Source organism: Puntigrus tetrazona, chromosome 7 (assembly GCF_018831695.1).
Source record: "Puntigrus tetrazona isolate hp1 chromosome 7, ASM1883169v1, whole genome shotgun sequence".
Lineage (NCBI taxonomy): Eukaryota > Metazoa > Chordata > Actinopteri > Cypriniformes > Cyprinidae > Puntigrus > Puntigrus tetrazona.
This window is the reverse complement of record NC_056705.1, coordinates 23,042,542-23,064,500: the sequence shown is the minus strand read 5'-3', so window position 1 is coordinate 23,064,500 and position 21,959 is coordinate 23,042,542. Positions and strand designations below refer to the sequence as shown.

At 39.5% G+C, this 21,959-nt stretch overlaps 3 protein-coding genes and 1 long non-coding RNA gene across 5 annotated transcripts in view; 1 reads left to right on the top strand and 3 right to left on the bottom strand.

Annotated features, from left to right (window-relative positions):
- The window catches only part of lmbr1 (limb development membrane protein 1), a 28,691-nt gene extending 23,733 nt beyond the window's left edge, over window positions 1-4,958 (bottom strand). Inside the window, exons 1-5 of the mRNA XM_043244040.1 lie at window positions 4,741-4,958; window positions 2,579-2,651; window positions 1,799-1,838; window positions 1,537-1,676; window positions 816-919 (exon numbers count right to left, since the gene is read on the bottom strand). Coding sequence (XP_043099975.1) covers window positions 816-919; window positions 1,537-1,676; window positions 1,799-1,838; window positions 2,579-2,651; window positions 4,741-4,803 — 420 coding nt within the window. The 5' untranslated portion in view covers window positions 4,804-4,958. The remainder of the gene's footprint in view (window positions 1-815; window positions 920-1,536; window positions 1,677-1,798; window positions 1,839-2,578; window positions 2,652-4,740) is intronic.
- Window positions 4,959-5,719: 761 nt separating this feature from the next.
- Window positions 5,720-13,311, top strand: nom1 (nucleolar protein with MIF4G domain 1). Of its 2 annotated transcripts, XR_006251478.1 has the most exons (13): window positions 5,720-6,802; window positions 7,156-7,268; window positions 7,387-7,524; window positions 8,368-8,425; window positions 8,550-8,876; window positions 9,065-9,175; window positions 9,421-9,591; window positions 9,792-9,913; window positions 10,298-10,430; window positions 10,766-10,897; window positions 11,070-11,179; window positions 11,319-11,557; window positions 11,954-13,311. XR_006251478.1 is itself a non-coding variant. In XM_043245802.1 (12 exons), the coding sequence occupies exons 1-12, from the start codon at window positions 5,876-5,878 to the stop codon at window positions 11,491-11,493; spliced, it is 2,517 nt and encodes an 838-aa protein (XP_043101737.1). In that variant the 5' UTR covers window positions 5,720-5,875; the 3' UTR covers window positions 11,494-11,758. The 2 variants fall into 2 exon arrangements, 1 of the variants encoding a protein (XP_043101737.1); XM_043245802.1 differs by lacking the exon at window positions 11,954-13,311 and having other exon boundaries at window positions 11,319-11,758.
- An 834-nt stretch (window positions 13,312-14,145) lies between these two features.
- mnx1 (motor neuron and pancreas homeobox 1) lies at window positions 14,146-16,762 on the bottom strand. Its single transcript, XM_043245502.1, has 3 exons — window positions 16,193-16,762; window positions 14,988-15,148; window positions 14,146-14,823 (listed from the first exon to the last, which is right to left on the bottom strand). Exons 1-3 carry the CDS (start codon window positions 16,689-16,691, stop codon window positions 14,542-14,544), a joined length of 942 nt encoding a protein of 313 aa, XP_043101437.1. The 5' UTR covers window positions 16,692-16,762; the 3' UTR covers window positions 14,146-14,541.
- Window positions 16,763-20,596: 3,834 nt separating this feature from the next.
- Window positions 20,597-21,951, bottom strand: LOC122348743. The gene is made up of 3 exons (XR_006251367.1): window positions 21,857-21,951; window positions 21,047-21,107; window positions 20,597-20,918 (listed from the first exon to the last, which is right to left on the bottom strand). It is a non-coding gene; the product is annotated as an uncharacterized LOC122348743 (long non-coding RNA).
- Between the last annotated feature and the right edge of the window lie 8 nt (window positions 21,952-21,959).

The window sequence follows — 21,959 nt, the reverse complement described above, 5'->3', positions numbered from 1 at the left end:
AGGCTGGCACAAGCAGGCCATTTGACTTTATACTTAAAAAGAAAACATGAAATCTTGCTTTTATGGGCTTCTACGGTTGACGACTTAACCCTTCCCTGTATCAGCAGGGGGCTTTCATACAAGTGGCAGTTTCTGATCGTTTCCTCTCTTTCTCTGCACACGCACACACACACATACGTTACGCCGGTCATTCTAAGACGTGTAGGCCAACATAAAGCAGTGCTTCCCTCTCGCCAGCGTTTCTGGTTGATCAATGGCCAGAAACAGTCATGGTGCAAACGAGACAAAACTAAGCAGTGCGCCTCGCTCCCGTACAAATGAGCGCAGCCCACATAAACTACAGTAGCAACTAATCTTTATGTGGCTTTGCCAGAAGGGACATAAACCAGGAGCGACTTCAAACTGTGATGAGAGTAAGACAGAGGGCAACTTGATGCATTCCCTCCCACCCTTTCATTTTCATCCGCACGCTCTATTGTGACGCCGTGTGTTTGCTGCTTTACGGTCTCTATGAGCACCGGTGACAACCCTTGTTTGAGTGACTAATGACATATGGTTCAATGAGCTGTAGAATTAAGGGCGCTCTGCTTTTGAACTTTTATCTTTTTAGGGCGGGGGAGTGGCTGAAATCAAAAGGGTCACACATAAAACCGTGTGTGTGTGTGTGTGCACGTGTTTGGCCAAGTGAGGGTGAGTAAGTGCACATACTTCTGAGTATTGGGTTGTACAAATGTGTAAAAAGAAAATGCCTTTAGCATCTTATGTGTTCTATAGACAAAGTCTCAAGCTTGCAGAAAACACACATAACCACATACCTTTTTTGAACCGGCGAAGCCCTCAGACTCCAGGAAGAAGTAGGCAAAAGGCATCAGCACAAAGAGACAGAGATTTGAAAAAAGGGACACGAGGTTCCACAGGCCTGAAGTAAGAGAAATCAGTTTATTCAACCTTAACCTAAAAAAAAACTATTAAAAAACAAACCCTCCCATCCCTTGTTTAACACACATTTAATCTAACTTGATTAAAGTTTTAGTAGGTTTTCCATATTAAAATCAATTACACATTTTTGTCCTCCAAAACTTTCAATTAAAAAAAGTTCAAGAATCAAACTCACAGACTTTTTTTTTTTTTTTTTTTTTTTTTAAACTCCCCCAAACATTCTAACCCAAAAACCGCTCTGGAAATGTTAGGTTAACGGAGAAACACAGACAAAAAAAATAGACACATGACACCACCTTGTGGCCATGACTGAAGCTGAGGAGAAAAATACTACAGCTATATTGAGCTGTATTGTATTGTATTGTATCATTATAAATGGGAGAAGTATGGCCTCAGCACCAAAACAAAGTACTGTATAAATTGCTTTAATAAACACTTTCTATGAAACACACAAAATTAAACTTGTTAATTTAGGTGAAAAGTAACAAAGGGCAGCGTTCATTTCTACAACGGTCTGAATGTCAGCTACAGACATTAGGGTAAAGCTTTATGGAAGTAACACATATAGAATCCAATTCAAAAAGGTGCGATACTGACCATGAATGAGTGATCCATTGAGCCATTGTATGTAGTAGTTTTTTGGTAGGGAGAGCAGGATCTCATTGCTGATTATAGAAAATGGTAGGAGAAGGACAGCTCCTCCAGACACTGCCAGAGTGAATGTGCACAGGTACATACTGAGAAAAAAGCAGAAACAAAGTAAGAGAGTTAGTGAAAAGTATGTCAACAATTACATTAAATGCACTATAAAAAATACACTTGTTATCATGCTTGATATGGTCAATATCAAACAACTCACGATATTCTGTTGACGATGGCATCTTCATCTTCCTGGTCATCTGTTGGCATAAGAGAACAACATAAAAATCACACAATAAAGCAGACACAGATTCAAAGTCGTTTTGTTTTTGACAGATTATATTCCTGCCGCACAGCGCCGTGATGCTCTGACAATCTCTGTTTTACTGTAATCCAGTTCTTTACTGTGAATTTGTAACAAACTGAATTTGTAAACCGATAGACTAGAGGACACGGAAACGTGACAGATGGTTTAATAAGTCTAAAGCATGATCTCTCTCTTCATTAAACTGAAAGCTACTGGAAAAAAAACAATACTGGTCAACCATAAATCACAAACGCGTGAATAAACCTTTACAATAAACTGGCCAGATGGTGGCTGTCAAGAGTCAAAGAAAAGAAAGGGTAAGAGAAGGATGAATAGAAAGGACAGAATAAGATCAATCCGAACTAATTACATAAATTGCAGTAGCTGAATATTCAGTGTTGAAAAAGCCCCCACATGAGGCCACAGAGCTTTAAAGTCATGCTTCACAACAGCAGCTCAGCTGTACCTTTATAGACACAGGAGGCTTAAGAGCAACCTACTTTCACCTGCGATCGACGCTCTCCACAGGGGTTAGCTGACGTTAGTTACGCTACTTTTAAATGAGAGTTCATGACCTGATCAGGAACTAAATTTGTCCTCGTAACGGTTTGTGTAAGGGAGGTTGGAGGTGGCAGCGCCTTGTGTTATGGAGTTGGATAATGAATACGTTTGATCAGAAACAGAACTACTTACCGCTTTTTCTCTTGTAGCGTGAGATGATGCAGTACGACACAATGTACAGCACTGCAAACAGGAGGAAGCAGACCTAGAAACGCACAAACGAGTTTTTAAATACTTTTGCTATGCAATGTCTTTTTTACGTTGGAAACTTTTTATTCATACCTTTTTCAACTCAATTCAACTCAAGTAAGATTTTGTGCCCTGTGTTTAAAAAAAAAATCAGTGATTCCAAACTTAAGTCTTGCTTGTATTTATAAGCAGTAATAGTCAAAACTGAGATGAAGTAAAGCACCTCTGTTTTAATCATAAATAATATGCTGATTAGTATTCTGCAATGTTATACGGCGTGAATCAGCAGAGAGTGTCCAGGAGTGTATTTTAAGAGGGCGGACTGATGGATGTGCATATGTAAACATGCCGTTCATGCTTGAACATTTGCTCATATTACACCTTGCTGGTAACCTCACAGAACTACAGAGCACTAACAGAGTTCTGCATTGCATGAATGCAACCGCGCTCCACCATGAAAATAAACCTGCAACAGGGTGAAGAATCTGTCAATACGAGGTCTTCAGATTATCAGATTAGAAGAAACTAGTACCGCAGGTAGCTTTGGAAATCACAAATAAATTCTACCGAAGAGTAAATAATATGCTCAACACTGCAGAGCAAAGCACAGACGTTGTGTGTGCTCCACCGGAAGAACTAAAAAAACTTTTTTTACATTTATATTTAATGTTACACATGGCTAATCAGTAAATATTTAACAGCAAGAAAGTTCACAGGATGTTACTCTGTGAAAGCTATAGATCATCAAAAACACTTGTGCAATTAAACAGCATACGATGCGAAGCTTTATGCATTCTTTTATTATTTTTTAAACCATTCTAACTGATGCCTACAAGACGATTATAACTCTCATAACGTGAGGATGGCTCCGAGCCATTAGGCCATTCTTATTATTAAATCCTGCATTAATAACCACTCAGACCCTATTAAGCGGCAACAGAGATCTAAGCACAAACAACCACCAATCTGAAAATCCATGTATAATAAGTAAAGCATAATGACTGACTCAATTCTGAATTCTGACTGTGAGCTAAACAGCTTTGCAAAATTAGGATTCTTTGTTTGGTAAAAGCCCCAAATTTGTAAAGATTAGATAGAGCGAGAAAAACAGATATCGCTGCACGGCACAGACTTTCATTAGACTATCTTACATTGTATGAAGCTGATAAGAGCTATCTCACTTCTACACACTCACACACACACAAATTAAACTCTCTGAATTACACTACACATTTCTACATCCACACTAAACTTAAAGAGTTAGGAATGAACCAATGAGATGAATTCCTCTTGTTTATTAATTATTTTCATTGCTTTACTCTCTACACTACAGAAACACTTTCTTGGTTATTCCAAATGTGCTTCAAGTACAACGCTGACCGCAAATTCATTCGGTTCAACCCAGATATTCATTTTGAAGGCAGACAGCGGATAAGATTGATATAAACAACACTAAAGATTGTTTTGGTTGTTCTCACAAGCCAATGCTACGAAATGCGTGCGGTCAGACCCGCCAGTTAGCACTGACAGATTAATTCGTGACATATAATCACTTGCAGATCATGCAACCTATTCATCTATGACACATAAGAACGGGGTTGCCTACGCAGGAAGGAGAGACACATTACATCCTGTCACCCAAAATAAACACTGCAAATCTGCAATGCTTATGTGTGCACCAACAACAGTAAACAAGCTGTCGGTGGAGAACCGTTATGATTACTCAACTGATCTAAACACCACATAACGGTCAGCGAATGTTGCGTCTGCTCTAATTCGTCTAGAGATTTACAAATATGTCACGAAAACATAACAGCCAAAGAGCATCGTGCACGATTACATACACAACAACTGTGCATCAAAAGTGCCGCGGAAAGGGATTAATTAGCTCAACGCTGTAACTAACGACAAGCTAACATGCTAGCTAGCCAACTAGCCTAACGAACCTCACTCATGCTCACTACAGTTTCTACCGCCGAATTATGATACATTTCAATTATTGCAAACCCATTCGTCTTTTTCGTTTAAGAAAGGCAGGTAAACGAGTCTAGATGCGAGCTGAAGTGAGGAACGCTGAACTCTAATGAGTCTCTCTCTGTACTCACAATGTACTCGCGCACTTGGCTGTGGAAATTCTGCTCTCTAATCGTCACATCGTCTTCTTCCATTCTTCATATTGCAGAAACACATTCATTAGCAACGCATTTTTGTGGCGATTCCATTCGCTGCGAGAAAAGGCGTCTCTGTGAGATAAACAGAGCAGAGCTCGACTGACTGACAGCGGTCGCGTCTCAGCGCCAAATAAACCACCAAAACACAGTCAAAATACACCGCGTCATCATTCGGCGACACAAGACGCGACACACAGGTGTGCTGTCGCTGAGGATGAAGTACACTTTGGATTAAGATTTGTTAGATTTACATAATTTTAAATTTGTTCAGCGTTGTTTTGGGCAGGTCCCCTGACATTACCTGACGTAACGTTATACATAACAGAACACTTTGCCAAACATATAATAGGCCTTTAAAAATATCCTTTTTGCTTATGTAACTAATTACATGTAATCTGGATTATATAGTCACATTCCGAAAATTAAGTAGAGTTCAGATTACTAGAAATTAAGTAGAATAGATAAAGTATTATTAAAATATTTTAAAAATAATTAAAATAATCATTGGGCAACCGTTAATGTATGGATTACATTCAGTACCTACACATTTACAGAAAATAGAAATAATTAATCCATAATTTATTGATACATAGTATTCCTATTTTTGTACTTTTTTTGAACTATAAGAACTGCAACGTGCATCAGCTACTGATAATTATATATTCATTTTATTTTAATGGTGATTTATTCTTTTTTTTTGTCATCTGGTCCCCCCTATATATACCTAATATATTTTAAAGTACCGCAGAGGTTTTAAAAAAATCTATATTTTAATTATAGTATTGCATTTGCATGTTCCCAGTTCCCTGACACTGGTTATGGTCACTTCACGATATATATTATATATTAAAAACATAACGTTTTTATGTCCAACTCAGTAGATGGCGATAAAGCCACTCAACTTTCTTTTCTCTACTGGAGTAACCTCTAACGAAGAAGTGACATCAATGGCGGCCTCCGGCTTCTACATGTGTTGTTTTTTCTGATCACTTTCACGGGACAATTCGCGATAAACACGTAACCAATAAATAAATATTATCTGCACAGCTAGATATACCTCACTAATGAAATGAAGGCAAAGGCGCAGCGCAAGGGCAGAGGGAAAGCTGAAAAGCAAGCAAACAGGGACAAACTGCAGAAGTTTAAGGATTCGGTTAAAGACTTCGTGAAGAGCAAAGGCGGCTTCGGTGAAAATGAAACGGACCAAAGAGGATTATTCGTAAAGAGGAAAAGCAGGAAAGAGCTGCGCAAAGAGAAACGTAAGTTAAAGAAAGCCAAAAAGAAGTGCCACCACATGGGTCCGTCCCTGCAGAGCCCCAGCGAGGAGCCCGCTCCAGAAACCCCCGAAAAGACACAGGAACCGGCCCTGAAGACCACCGGGAACCTTAAAAAGACCGCTCAGAAACAGCAGGAGGCAGGTAAAGACACTGTTAATAACGAAGAAGGGACCACAAAAAGGAAAGTGCGCTTCTCCGAAGACCTGCCAAAACAAAGAAAGAAGTCTAGTCTGAACGAGGGCAGAAAGCGGTCTCTGTTAGAGGCCAATATCGAAGAAGACAAAGAAATAAAGAGGTTGGAGAAACGCCTTGGGATGAATAAAAGAAAGAACAAAAGTAGTCTGCCCCTGTCGTTCACCAACGATGGGCTCGATTACATTTTAGGGATTCTTGAGCCTGGGGCGTCTGCCACGGGGCTGTATGAGAGTGATGAAGAAATGGACCTCGATGGAGCTAAGGGTGACTTTGATGAGCTGGACGAGGACAGCGACGGGCAGATGACAGATGATGAGAACCAGGAAGAGAGTGAGGGTGAAGAGGAGAGAGACGGAGGGGATGAGGATGCACAGACGGGAGAAGAGGAAGATGTAGAAGATGACAACCAGATAGAAGATGAGGTGGAAGGAGAAGGAGAAGAGGAAGAGGCCGATGCATCAGAGGAAAGTGATGATGGGGAGGAAGCTGACTCTGAACATGAAACACCTGAAAGCCAGGAGCCTGTATGTCCTTCTAAATCTGGATATTATATTTTATTATTACTCAGGTGTAACTCCCTAATGCTCTACTTACATTTGTTTATACCACGCTTACAAATTGTCACAAAGCAGCTTCACATTAATAAAGAAAAATTAACAGTTACAAAAGAAATCGGTTAAATAAAATTTTCGACCAAAGACAGTAGTGTCATTCAGCTCAATTTAGTTCAGCATTGATAACATTTTAATAGCGTTGTTTAATAGTTCATCAGTAATGAAAGAAACTAAATGAACTATTCATAATTAATAGTTCCATTATTCAGTGTCGTTATGTCAGTTCATGATTTGAAGCTAAAATGTGTGGGGTCTTTTTACAGAGTCCTACCGCAGCAGGTAAATATGTTCCCCCTCACTTACGAGAAACCATGGACAGCAAACGCAGAGCTGAGCTGGAGAAACTGAGGCGCACTGTGAAAGGTCTGATGAACAGGTAAGACGCCATGAAAGGGATGGGCTACATAAATGCGTGATTTGAAGAAGCTCTGTTTTGTCTTTGGCAGTCCATGTGAAATTCTTCCAGGGTGCTAACCCTGTTCTTTGTTCGTCAGATTGAGTCAGCCCAACATGGCATCCATCAGCGGTCAGCTGGAAGAGCTGTACATGAGCACCAGCAGGAAAGACATGAACGAAACGCTCACTGACGTTCTGCTGGCTGCCTGCGTCACACCTGCTCTCATGCCCGAAAGGTCGCCCTTTCCTTTCAATAACGACTTCATTGAATAACCTACTTTTCGATAATCGTTTTAGGATTTAATTTACGTTGATTTGAGAAAATGAGCTCGCTGGTAACTTAATATTCTTCTTCTTTTGAGACGTTAGACCCTAGAGCATTCCACCCACATCTGCTCAGACCTTCAAACCATTCAGACAAATTTTGCCCAGATCTGGGGCGTCAGACACGTGTCGCCTTGCTCTGATTAGTCCAGTTTCAGTTTGAGATCTCCTACCCAGAACATAACCTGTCCCAGAGTAGGTTAGCCGGGAGTGTAAGCTACTGTGGCAGTGAACGCAACTAAAAGCCAAGCCACTTTCATGGTACCTAAAACTCAGTGAGAACTAAACCGAAACTAATCTGGCCCAGTGGTACAGGCCCCTGCAGTCTGGACGATGGACATGTAAACACTAGTTGCTGAAAGTCAGAGCCAGGTTTTCGGCCAGCCTGAGTTCACAAGTTGTGCAGGGCACAGATTCAGATTTTGTCAAAACGGTCTGTTGACCTCCTGATCGTGTGGAGCCTCTCCCTCAGAAATATGTAAACAATTTTAAAACGTCAGGATTGGTGATCTCGCAAACCCTGTAAGAACCTTTTTTTTGTACTCCTTAGTTTAGTTTTCGAGCATCATAACATAACTTACAAATCACTTACTAACTAAAGTGAAATCATACTCAACAACTCAAAGTTTGTCTTGCTGTATCCTGGCTGATTAAAGTTTAAAAAGTTCTCACTCAAGAAATTAAATATGACCTTAAAACAACACACTAATAAATACTTGTAAATTATTAGTATTAACACTCACTCTCTCTTCCAGGCTTTTAATGGAGCACATCCTTCTTGTCAGTGTCCTTCACTATAGTGTTGGCCTGGAGGTATCTAATGTTTTACTTCACATTAAACTTGTCATCATGGCAATATGTTGCCTTCAGTGGCATACTGTTATAAAAATCTCTTTTTGCTTGATGCTTGCTAATTTCTTGCTTGTTTTCCCCCGAGGTTGGAGCTCATTTTCTGGAGACTGTAGTCCGTCGGTTTGATAAAACCTACAGTCAGCTTGACGCTACGGACAAAGAATGTGACAACTTGGTGTCCATGCTCGCCCACCTCTACAACTTCCACGTGGTCCATGCTCTCCTGGTGTTTGACATTCTGAAGAAGCTGGTGACACGATTCAGCGCGAAGGACGTAGAACTGGTTCTGCTGGTGCTGAAGAACGTTGGCTTCGCTCTCAGAAAGGATGATCCGCTAGCTCTTAAGGAGCTGATCTCTGAGGCTCAGCGGAAAGCCGGCGCTGAAGGAGAGCGTTTTCACGACCAAACGAGGGTAAGACACCTTTTGTCGTGTGAAGAGGCTGTCTTCTGGTGCTCAGGAATAGTCATATTATATTTGTTTTTGATCTTTTACTCATTAATCCAAAGCAAATTATAAAGGAGGATGGCTGAGGTGAATCCTAAATGAGGTCTTTAGTTATTCTCAAGTGCAGACGTTTGTTGTGTTGGCTTGATTTTCAGATTCGGTTTATGTTGGAGACTATGCTGGCGCTAAAGAACAATGACATGAGGAAGATTCCAGGTTATGACCCTGAACCTCTGGAGAATTTAAGAAAACTGCAAAGGACTTTGGTGAGAAAATGACTGATTTGCATTACTTCATTAGGTGGACTTACAGCAGCTGATGTTTGTCTGTATTATCAACACTAAGCAATAATGGTAAAAAAATAAATATTTGGTATTTATTAATGATAAATGTACTTCTCGCTGCGTCCACTAGGGGTCAGGCCATCTCCATAGTTTAGTGTAGTCACGTTGGTCTGTGTTTTCATTTGGTCACCTTGTTTCTCATGCACTAAACATAACATCCTTAACAGATTCACAACAGCGCCAGTGGAAGTGACATGAAGCTGAGAGTCTCGCTAGACAATCTTCTGGAAGCGGAGCGTGTTGGCCGTTGGTGGATCGTAGGATCTTCCTGGAGTGGAGCACCCATGATCGATGACCAAGAAAACAAGACGACTACCCCATCCGCCAAAGGGGAACAAGTACGTGAAAAAAGAAAAGACATTTATTTATTATTGCCTGTTTATAAATGTTATTAATAAATACTATTTTTAAATGAGGAAAAAGTATACAAAATGCAGTTCTGTAGTTTCTATGTATAAGATCTCTCCATTTAGGCATGTTTAATGGACCAGTAAGAAATTGCCATTGATTATCTTTGTTTCTCTTTATGAATTTTCAGTACAGTGCAAAGATGTTGGAGCTTGCACGTAAACAAAGAATGAACACTGACATCAGGAGGAACATTTTCTGTGTGCTTATGTCAAGTGAAGACTATTTAGATGCCTTTGAGAAACTTTTAAGGTTTGTCAGCACTTTTTCAGCGACGTGTTCATGGGGCATGTTGTCCTACTGGGATCCTTAGCAGTTGACGCATTTAATTGCATATTAGGTTTTAATCGGTGCCATGTAATCCCAAAATCAATCTGAAATATGAAACTTACAGACCTACTTGTGCGAAATTGAAATAACTTTGCCTCATTAGTAGGAAAATGCTTCTTTTAGCAACAATTTTTCATATCTTCTGAAAAAAAAAAAAAAAAAAACATTTTAATTACACAATGTGTTTTTAAACATTGTCTTTCTAACAGACATATCTTTTTTCCTCACATGCATTACAAACATATGTATATTTAAAAATATTTTTCATAAACCATTATGGATTACGGTGGATTGATGTCTTCTCAGGTTAGGATTGAAGGACCAGCAAGAGCGGGAAATTGTTCATGTTTTGATGGACTGCTGCCTGCAAGAGAAAATGTTCAATAGGTTCTATGCGGTTCTGGCAGAGAAGTTTTGCTCCCATGACCGGCGGTTCCAGGTAGAGTGAACCAGCAGTGACTCCTAGCTCTCGCTGTGTGCTTGTCACTGCTTTTACTGCTCTCTGTGTTCCTTGTATGTTTAACTTGTTAAGAACATTTTCTATACTTTGATCCAGTGGTTCAGTTAGCTAAAATTGCTGTTGATATTATGATTTAATATTACTCTATCAACTATAAGCTTTATAATATCTAGCAAATCTATGAATAATGTACTTTAATTTATATCTGACACTGTAGCGTATAAAACCCAGTAGCTTGTAAATGTTTTCTATAGGTGAGTGATAATCCATTTTGTAAATGTTAACCCTCTCTGCTATTCTTTTGTTTTTGTTAGATGACTATGCAGTTCAGTCTGTGGGACAAGTTCAAAGACCTGGCAAATCTTTCCAGCCGGTCCTTCAGTAACCTGGTCCTGCTGGTCACTCATCTTCTACACAGGAAGTGTCTGTCTCTTTCCATTCTTAAGGTAATATTTGCTAAAGCCCATTCCTCTCCAAGAAGCCATACTAAAATGCATTTGTGGATTATGTAATGTTGTAGTATATACGTGTGACGCTCTTCATCTCTTTTATTAATCAGTTACAAATGTGTTAACGAATGGTAGCTTAGTTTTCTGCCTGTTCTCTTCTTTTTCTAAGGCGATTGAGTTTGGGGAGCTGGATAAACCCAAAGTCAAATTTTTGAAGCAGGTTCTCACAAAAATTCTTAAGGAAACTGAGCCAGAAGATCTTGTGAATATATTTGGCAGGTAAGTATTTTATTCACTAAAAATGAATATTAGTAGATATTATGTACTGTATGTGTAAATGTTCCTCAGATCATGTAAAATTGCTTCAGTCTGGCCTAGTGTGTCAATATCTGCCTTCGTGTCTACCATTGTGTGCCAGGATCTCTGGAATCCCCAAGCTGGGAATGCTTCGGGAAGGCTTGAAGCTTTTCATCAGCCACTTTCTGCTTCGGAACATCCAGACTGAAGAAACCGAGCAGGCCAAGGTACTCAAGGATAGAGCTGAGGTCGCCGCCAGAGCCATGGAGGCCCGGGATGCCAAAATTAAGCTATAGAGCTCTTGCACAAAGAAATGTGTGCATAATGCATCGGACTCAAAAAGTGAGAATTGCTATTCAAAACCTGTATGCAGACCTTACGACACATGCAGATCACTGACTTGCATTTTTGTATTAATTCTGCATTCTGTAAAAATAAAACGTAAAATATGTTTATTTATAAGTTTATAAATAAATTTAAGTTTGTTTTAAAGAATTACATACTATGACATTTCAACTTTTATTTACTAGAAATTAAAAAAAAAAAAATTAAATGATCTTATACATGTTTGTTTTTATTATAATGTGTCTAGAAAATCATAATGACCTGCTTCTTATACACAAACACACATAATCTGATTAATTAATATGTATATATATGTATATATATATATATATATATATATATATATATATATATATATATATATATATATATATATATATTATTTTTTTTTATTTATTTTTTTTTTTTTGTAAGCCAAAAACATGCCTCAAGCAGAAAAAGATAATAACATAATTCTTTCCCTGCTCATTAATTTCTTATGCACACATTTAGTTTCGATTCATCCTCTGACTTTTATAATCAGTGTCTTACACCGTATAAACAATGCTGTATGAACCTCATTCAGAAAGAGCACAAGGATGCGTTGCTCTCTGAAAGGTAGGTTGACTGCAGTCCTCTGGAGTATCTGCACATGCAGCAGTGCTCCGGACAAGAGTCACGTGACCGACTAGCATAACATAGCAGAGGGTTACCGTTACATTTGATGTCCTTTGTTAATTCATTAGCAACATCGACATCATGGAGTGACCATCATCTAGGGGTCAGGCAGCGGAAACATCACCCTCGCAGATCCACAACAAAAGAGCTAACCGTTTCATTAAATCTGATTGATTAAACCTTATTGCGTGCCTCAATGTCACCTCACACAGACTGTCACATTAGAACCTGTAACGACGACACAACAGTCTGGCTGGTTTTTTCTCACAGTTTCAAAGCTGGTTACCTACAGATGCCCCGCTTTTACACCCTTTGACAAAGACAACATTGTCACCACATGTGAAGAGAAGCGTATAATGGGGGTCCAGCCCACTAAGATAAACACAGGTGATTGTAAAGAGTGTGTGCCATTGTCTGTCCGCGTGAGACCAGAGGAAGGTTGATGCTGACCCCAGTTTGAACTGGTAATAGGAAGTAAAGTTGTCTTGCAACTGATAAGGCCACCGTTAAAGCACTGTTTGTGAGGATATCGCATGTTCCTAATGCGAAGACCATGGGACTTAGTGTTTTGTTTTTTAATTCAATGTTGGCTTGATCTTTCACGTCTTCATGTGCAGGAGTCTCAGGTTTATCCGGGGTTTATGATGCATTTATGTCTCACCTTTCACTCGTCTCATCCAGGCCTTCACGTAAGTGTCCCACCCTGCTCACTTGTGTGTGGTTTCTTTCCCGATCATTAAAGGCTGGCGGTAGCACTGATAAGGTCGAGTTCTTTGTACTTGTGCAGCTGGGTAAACGTACAGGTATGGGGTAAATTAGGCATTAGTTAAATCAGGAACTGTTTTTCTAAATGTACTACTTTTTTAAGGCCAGATCAATTCTGTAATTAAATTTAGTGTTGCATTTATTTAAACTTTTTTCATATTTATGGCAGTAGTTGTTATAACATTCTAACCTATTACTACCCCGCTAGCCTTTTAGAATTCAAGAGTAAAGCAAAGGTTAACAGATTAGCCGTGATTTTTAGTTTCTGCACGATTCGCTCAGTCGCTTAACAGGACTGGTAAATTGTTTTAGACTGATTAAAAGGGGTTCCGCAGCTTATTATGCTAAATGTGTTTTGATTATTTTCCGCTGCTCAGTGCATGAAGAACAAGGAACGTCTCAGATCACACTCAGCGTCCGAGTAGATAGTTGTCACGGCCCTGGACTGATAGGAGTGGATAGTGATTATATTTAAATGTCCTCTAATTGATTCGAAGAAGCTCCTTGGCAAAGACCAGATGGATCTCTGGGTTTATTACCCAATAAAGCATGTCGTTATTAATAAAGGAGGAAATGCACTTATGCGAAATAGACCTCGATTAGATTGCAGAAAAGACCATTAAAATAGTCTAGCTGTGGAGTAATCCAGCACACTCTCCTCCTTTCTTTATCATTTTCGTTTCATGTCCTTCCTAAGTACAGGTTTCTCTGGTTTAGCTAATGCCACACGCTCGTTTTCATCATTACTCTGACAGAAACAGACTTCCGGCTAGATGTAACACGAAGTGTCTAAAATCAGCGAGAAGGTCAATCTAATTTCACTCGGCTTAAAGTCTAACATAAATATAAAAGAGACTTGAAATAGCTCGTGTGATGTGCCCCGGTGATGGATGGGCTTGGTCTCAAAGGTTCATTATGGGCCGCCCGTTGCTGCGGTGGTGAGAAATGTTTCTCCATATTCGAGTATGCTTACTCGCACATTTGCACGGATACGAGAGCGCTATAAACAGCGATTCCCATGACCCGACCGAGCCACCGACAACACACGGCCTTTTCTTGCTCGAGCTTTCTCTCACGTTTGCAGCGGGACATCCGAAGTCGACAAATGAGGGAGAGAGAGAGAGAGAAAAAAAAAGCCCCCCTCCAAAATTAGAAAAAATTAATTTTATTCACAGAGTGTAACTGATAAACCTAAACGATAATTTACATGCATTTTAAAAGCTATTTCGTTATAAATACATTGTATAAAAATAAACGCACGTGGTTCTTGGTGTAGATGAAACGACGCCACTTCAGTTCAGAAACTAACACAGTGGTTATCAAATGGGAACATCTGATGGGAATTATTACTGCTAATCTATTTTGCTTGGTGTAATGATTTTTTTTTACCACATGCTCTGCGACCGTAACACCAGGCTTCCCCTTCAGAGGAAGTATGAGAGGTCCGCGTTCGTAAGCGTACAAACCGCTCACGTGGGCGTCCATCTCAGCATTTCCGTAATTACTGCGACATGATAACACATGCAAATCACACACTTCGCTCACGTAAGCGTCTCTTTTTTTTTGGAAACGCAGTCTCACGGCTGTGGACTGATATCGCTGGCGTTGGTTCGTTCATCGTCGGAGGAACAATCAGATGAATTCAGCATGTAATTGTCTCCTTCTTCGTCGTCACTGTCCCTGAAGTCCCGTATTCTGTTACTTTTCACCGAGTCCGCCTTCTGGTAGTCCTTCTCCAGTCCGTCCATTTTGTCCTGGCTTCCTTTACCTTTTTGTTTCTCGGCCTCCTGAGCGGCTTGCTCTTTCGCCTTTTTACTGCGCTTCCACTTCATGCGCCTGTTCTGAAACCAGATTTTCACCTGGAAATACCAACACGCGTCTCGTTTATTAATCATATTAGGTGATCGAATATTTTCTGACCTCACTGATTTTAACATTTACATTCAAAACGTGTTATTATTATTACAGGCCTGATATAGAGTTAAAAAGTGAATGTAAATATAATTGTTAAAAAGCCGATTACCTGCGTCTCTGTTAGCATCAGTGATGTGGCCACTTCAAACCGTTTTGGTCTCGACAGATATTTATTGAGCTTAAACTGGTGCTCAAGTTCAAGGAGCTGCTGGCTCGTGAAGGCGGTTCTCGGTCTTCTGCACTTCCCGAGCAGGTTTGACTGCGCCTGGCCTGCGGAACAAAAAAACCGAGCGTGGATATTGTGTACAGCGTGTAATAAATATACTATACAGTTAATAATCTAAAAATAAAATAAAAAAAAATTCCAGCGAGAACCAAAATGCGTACCTTAATAAATACCTTAATAGAACCTTTTTTTTTTTTTTAAATATTTCACATTTCTACTCATACATTTTAAGTTTTTCGCCAAAACTACAAACTGATGCTTAAATAACCCAGGCTACTGGAACGGCAAGCATTTTGCATCTCAAAAGCAGAAAACTTTTGGTCTGTTTGATAAACAGCGGAATGGTTAGTCATGTTTTTTTATAATTATTATTTTAATAGCCTATAATATTGCGTTACAGCAGTGTATCAGCTTATATACGCGCATTGGATTTTAACACCGTGTAAATGGCACGGCAAGAAATAACAACATCTCTTATTCTAAAAAAACAAAAAAAACCTCTCAAAAGCAATTCCCAGTCGCACCTATCCTCAATGTGCCACGGCATTGTCAGTACATCTGCTAACATTTCCACCCCATCTGAATTGTTTGGGAGAGGTTTGAGAAAATGTGCAGACGAGCAGCGGAACAGAGAGACAGTGTCTGCAGTGTACACAGTTGGCAGGCTGTGGTTTTCACACTCGTCCGCCACTTTCCTTCTGTCCATTATCTGTCCATTTTAGCCCCTCTTTGAAAGACAGAGCTCGTTCAGTCTCGTTCACAGCTTCACTGACCCTGCACGCGCGTTTTAGATCTGGCCACTGATAGATCCGCTGCTCTGAACACGTTTGATTACATTTATTTTTAATACTATTAATAATAACAATAAAGCAGTCAGTAGTGCAGGCTACACGTTGAAAATAAACAGCGTTATTCTGCTATATAAGTCTCAAGAGTGATGCTTGAAGGAAGGATGCAGAATAAAAACTTTGATTTTAAGAAAGCTATCAGGGTGACCACAAAAATGAGAATAATTTTGATAATAATAATAATAATAGCCTAATAACAGCGTTATGTCTTCAGCCACATGCATTTCGAATGTGACTCACCATTGAAATCTGCCATTTTAGGCAGCATCATGCCCGCAGTGGAGACCCTCAGCCAGTGGTCGAGCTGGAAGGAGCTGGCGGTGAGTTTGAGGGGGTCACCGGGGTGGTGATGGTGCGAGCCGTGCGGGTACGAGTAGGACAGAGCCGGGTGCTGGCCCAGCGCCGCCGCCGCCGAGTAAGTGTACATTGGGTGACCGTAGAGAGCCTGAGGGGGGATCCCGGGGCTGCTCTGAGGGTGTAGTCCGACCATGCCCGAATGAGGAGAGTTCAAGAAACCCGGTTTGGGAATCAAGCCGCAAGACGATATCCTGGGAGGCGACGGAGTCTCGGTTCGAAGAGCGTCGGAGCTCGCGTTCAACTCCGACGCCTGGCCGCTTTCTGAGGAGGATGATACTGAAGAGGTGGGCAGGGAGGTGACCAGCGCCAGCGGCGAGGTCTGCACTTTTGGTGGATCGACGGCCAGGAGCGCGTCGATGCGAAAGTTTTTGGATTTCTCCATCTGGCCCTCCTCACGAACAGATTAACGCGGCGTCGGCGACTTTAAGGGCTGTCACGAGTGTCACCGGTCCTCTCCTTAAAGTTATGATCTCGGCCAAGGTGCGCGCGCCAGAAGCCCACTTGTCAAGCGCCGCGCGAGAGGGTGTGGGTTGGCCGTGCGCGTCATCCTTGTGAATGTCCGATTGGACAGTGATTGCAGTCCTCAAAAATACAGATTTGTATCGTTAGAGGAAGTTAAGGATTGTTTGAGAAACGAGAAAAAAGTTAAAAAAATTTTTTTTTTACAAAATAGGCTAGTTACACACACACACACACACACACACACACACACACACACACACACTTTAGGGAGATATGCGATAGAAGTCCATTATTTGAAGCAAAGCATGGCCTAATTGTTTTATATCCTGAAAAGTGCAGGCTGTTAAAAAGCGATCACTGATATGCATAGAAGACCGAAACGTTTTCATCTCATTCCTTAATAACTTTCGACATGCTGATGCAAAAATAGGCAATTGAACTAAGATGAACAAAGATGACTGATTGGCTAAAATTGGTAAGTACGGTTTACTCGGACGTAGAACATCTTGCCAAACCAGGCTATATTTTTTTATCCATGTAAAAAATAACGTGCTATTCGTTTAACAGAGAGAAAGGCATCCGCCAAGAACTGGCATTTGTCTATTTGATGATTATAGCTCTAATTATTACTATAATTATTACTATAATGTTAGAATTATTACTGAAGCGAATATTAATGAAAAAAAAAACTATTAGCCCAATAAAAAATACGTCAAATATACAAATAAATAGGCGTGCATTTAACAAATTGCAAAGTATAGGCTACATTTATAATATCCGTGTTAAACTCGTGTGTTTTTTTCACTTGCCCCCCTTCAAAAATGCACCGACCTGACATTTGTGAAAAACAATCTATCCACTTTACCCCTATATTTGATCTAACTGTATTACGCAGGCTTAACAAATATCGCCATATCCGAATTGTACTCTGGAGGATAAAATTCACAAAAAGTATTTTAATTTAAGACATTTTAAATATAGACTATAGTCTAGGCTAAACAAAACTGCTACAATCTGATTTTTGTCTTACTGAGATACAAACACTGACAACTTTTGCGCGTGACAGCGCCGTGGACATAAACTATTTTAAAAAATCTTAACTGCGCTATTAAAAAAATAACTTGATCTGTGGCCTATTCTAGACGTTGACATATTTTAACAACTCTGTATTTTATTATATTACCAAAATAAATGAAATAGATAAACTGTGTGACTAAAACACCCGTGTGAAAACAGTCTGTCGCATAACCAAAACAGATACAGGTGAACGATTAAAGCACGCTAGTCCAAATGAAACGGATATGTAGCCTAGTTTGCTTAATCTTGACTCATGTTAAAACGATAGGCTGCCTTAAAGGTTGTCAAGTGTCTTCATGCAGTGAACGCTGGACCACTTTATTCGTTTCTTCAAGCAGCTGCACGTGGAGGGATGGGGATGTGGTGGGGTCTGTGTCTAGTTGTGGGGTCTGCTCCTCTTATAAGCCTCTTTAAGCTAATGGAGGAAGAGGTCAGAGAGAGAATTATTGACACTCTGTTGCCCTTAACCTGTCTACCAATAAAGCGGATTAGTTTTCCTCAATTCATCAGCTAACCACCCTCCCGAGACCGCTCGCACGCGTTTATTTGCTCAGGGGAAATCAACAAGTCACGGGCAGAAAGAAGAAGAAGAAGAACAGGGTGCAGTAATGATACAGAGACCAATTCTGTAATAGAAAACACCAAGACTCGCGCGCAGCTAATTAACATCACGCGCAGCATAGCTGTAGCGCGCGGTGCTGCGAAGCGTGAGCCAAACCAGACGCGCTTTCACCAAGCGCTGAAGAACGAAAACGATCGCATGCGATTTACAGCGCTGCCATAAACCTAGCTCTAGTCTACCTGGAATTCCTCTGAAGTTTGAAGTCCGCTAACATTCTTCCCAAATCAAACGCTCTCGCGTCTTTAAACGCCACGCGTTGAGGCCGCTTTGTCCGCCTCTCGGTTTTAATTTCATTAAGGGATCGCATGAATATTTCTATTAAAGCAGCGGTGAAATATGAAGCCGCGGACCTGCAGCGATCAGAGAGATTTATGGCTCTTTTTCATCACATCAGGAGAGAGTAAAATTGTTATTGCGCCCAGAGATAGAGGGCCCTGAAACGGGGACTCTCCTCGAAAGCTGTTCATTCGCCCGGTAATTACTTTCACAATTAAGTGGAACACATATCACAGTGACAAATCGAAATAGTTTATATATTAATTATCCATGGTAAATGTGTTCATTATGAAAAGCCAATTTAACCGGACCTCCGCTGTCTCTTTTATTGCAATAAATATTTTCGATCGTATAATGGCACAAATGGGCAGCGCGCTGAAATGTCCATCGCGCTGCTTTCAAACGCATCTGGGACTCGTGATCTTTTTTTATCAACTGAATTTGCGGAGGACGGTTACTTGCGATGGACGGTTCCAGTATCAAAAGTCATTACAGGCGATTTCGGCCGCACGGTTTCTCTAAACGTGACGATTGCTTTTAAACGCACCGCATATTTTAACAATCCCGGCTATAAGCGTTTTTCATCTGTTTGCTTTGAGAAGCCTGATTATCTCTTAAGTGATTCACTGGAGCAAACGAAGCAGCGGACTCGCCTGAAAGCCAGGTGTCACTGAACCGAGCTGCTCTGATGTGATGACACACACACACACACACACACACACACACACACACACACACACACACACACGATTCAGTCAGTGGTGTAATTTAAAATGCGCTTTAAACGAGATGACCCACGAGTCCCCTCTCCTCGTGACACGAGCCCGTGATTGACGATGTCACCAGATGTCAGGCTAATTCAAACGAATTCATTTCATATACCTGTCACATGCACAGACCTGTCTGTTTATTGAAACGGGTGCCCGGCGAAAGCCTGAGGACCGGCTTAATATTTTAAAAGCAACGTATTTTCTAACAAACGTATTCATTAAATCGACGACCCTTACGATTTCATATTTACAAGCAGAGGCGATTTAAAAACCTGCACCCCGAAGCGAAAAATATATTAGTGGGCTATATTTTTTTGCCCTAAATGATTTGAATATTTAACAAAAAAATAAACAATGAAGCTCCAGTTTTGCCTTAGGCTACATTACTTTTTAATCCTCTCTCTGGAAATGCATGACTTCTTAACTTATCCAAACATTTTCAGATTTAAGGCGAACGTGGCACGTGACGGCTGTATTGTATTTCAGAAAAGCACATTTGGCCACCACATAATAATTACATTTTCTTCCTCTCCTTTTCATTACTTTTTCAGAAAAAAAACGGGGGGAGTGGTGGTGCATTTGGCTCTAGCTTTTTTCATTTATCAACCAATATCTTAGTGCTAAACAGCTTTTAGTCAATGAAAACAGTTGTCTGTTTCTTATTAATGTTTCTAAAGCTCAGCTTTTACATTTTACTCACTGAATGATAAATGATCATAGATCAAACTGTAAGGCTTGTTTTTGTATCTACATTTTTATCATTTAAACAGTGGCTGTAGCCTGACTGCAAATGTAAAGCCCAGCTCCTAATGGACTGGATGCACAAGATTTAAAGAAAAGGTAGGCTGGTTTGTGAAATATGACACGAGCAAGATGTGCTTTGTGATCAAGGATTGTAACAAAACGATTTATAAAACCCACATCTGTTAACACATAAAAATATTCATATATATCTTAAAAATATAGTTGAAATAATTTGTTACCCCACTGCCTAAATTGTGGATAAATACACAACAACTGATCCTTAACAAATTTAGTCCATGCAAAAATCTTTATTGACATGGTTAAGATCTTCAATATCCATTGAACTTTTGCAAAAGTGTCTTTATGATGTAAAATGGTTCTTTTGAACCACATGTATAGTTGCATGACTCAAGAAATAGCTTAAATACACTTTTTTTAAACCTAAAAACGCAGCAGGAGAGGACTCTTGAACAGTTTAGCAATTAACCAGCCTCAACAAAGAGTTATGGACACATATAACTCATGGAGTTGACGTAAATGTGTAACCTTTTTGACATCTTTCAAAATTAGAGACCTTTTGAGATGATGAGACCGCATTTTGTATTCTGAAGCAGCTCCAGAAGACTTGCTGTAGCGGCTCGTTATCCCCTTTTCAGGTCTAAAAGGCAGGATATGATCAATCAATAACTCATAAATCTCTCTATAACATATACGAGAAACAGAGTGGTTTCCAGTCTTGCTAGTGCTGTCCAACAATAATCAGATGCCAAGCCATGAATGTTATACCTATCTGTAATATTTAGGAGAATGCATGTGATGTCCTGATGAGTGGGCAGAGTTCAAAAATCTGAAATAGAAGATGATGAACAACTCATATAGATAACAATCTTCACATAATTACTTCATTGTTTGTGCTTTTGCTTTATCTATGGTTAATATCAGACTTGCTTTAAATTTACAAGCACTGTTTTCTCATGTTTTGTACTGTGTTTCTGTATTTTGTACTTTATCTTGTTTTAAAAGCAAAGCAAAAATACATATGTAAATAAAAACAAATAATAATAATGATAACATAACATAATAAGGTGAGCCATCTCTTTTATGATTCAAATCTTTATGTACAGTAGATTTTGTACAGTAGAGTTTTTTTTGTTGCTGCGTTTAACATTTCGTTAAACTATATGCTATGCGTATTGAGAACATTTATGCAATATAATATTTTTAAAATAATATCTGTATATTTTAACGCATTCTATAAATACAAATAGATATAAATACTTATTTATTAATAATATTATTTATTAATAATATTAGTAATATTTACAATTTAAATTCTATTTGTTTGTAAACTATATATATATATATATATATATATATATATATATATATATATATATATATATATATAAAATTATGAGAATTATTATTATTATTTACATTCTGATTTTGAGTATAAATCTTGAAATACGTTTTTCAGAGCCATAAAATGTATTAAAAAAAAACAACAACAGTAGGCCTGTTGGATAGACTCCTAATTATTTACATCACCCGGTAAATCTGATTCTTTTTAAAGAAGATTTAGAGAATATGCCTTACATTTTAGGGAGATTGCACCCTTGCGCCGCAACTGGTTTCCTTTTATTGCTGGGATTCATCCAGGAAGTAATTGTGACAGTTTTCACGTTATTGACCCCGTATT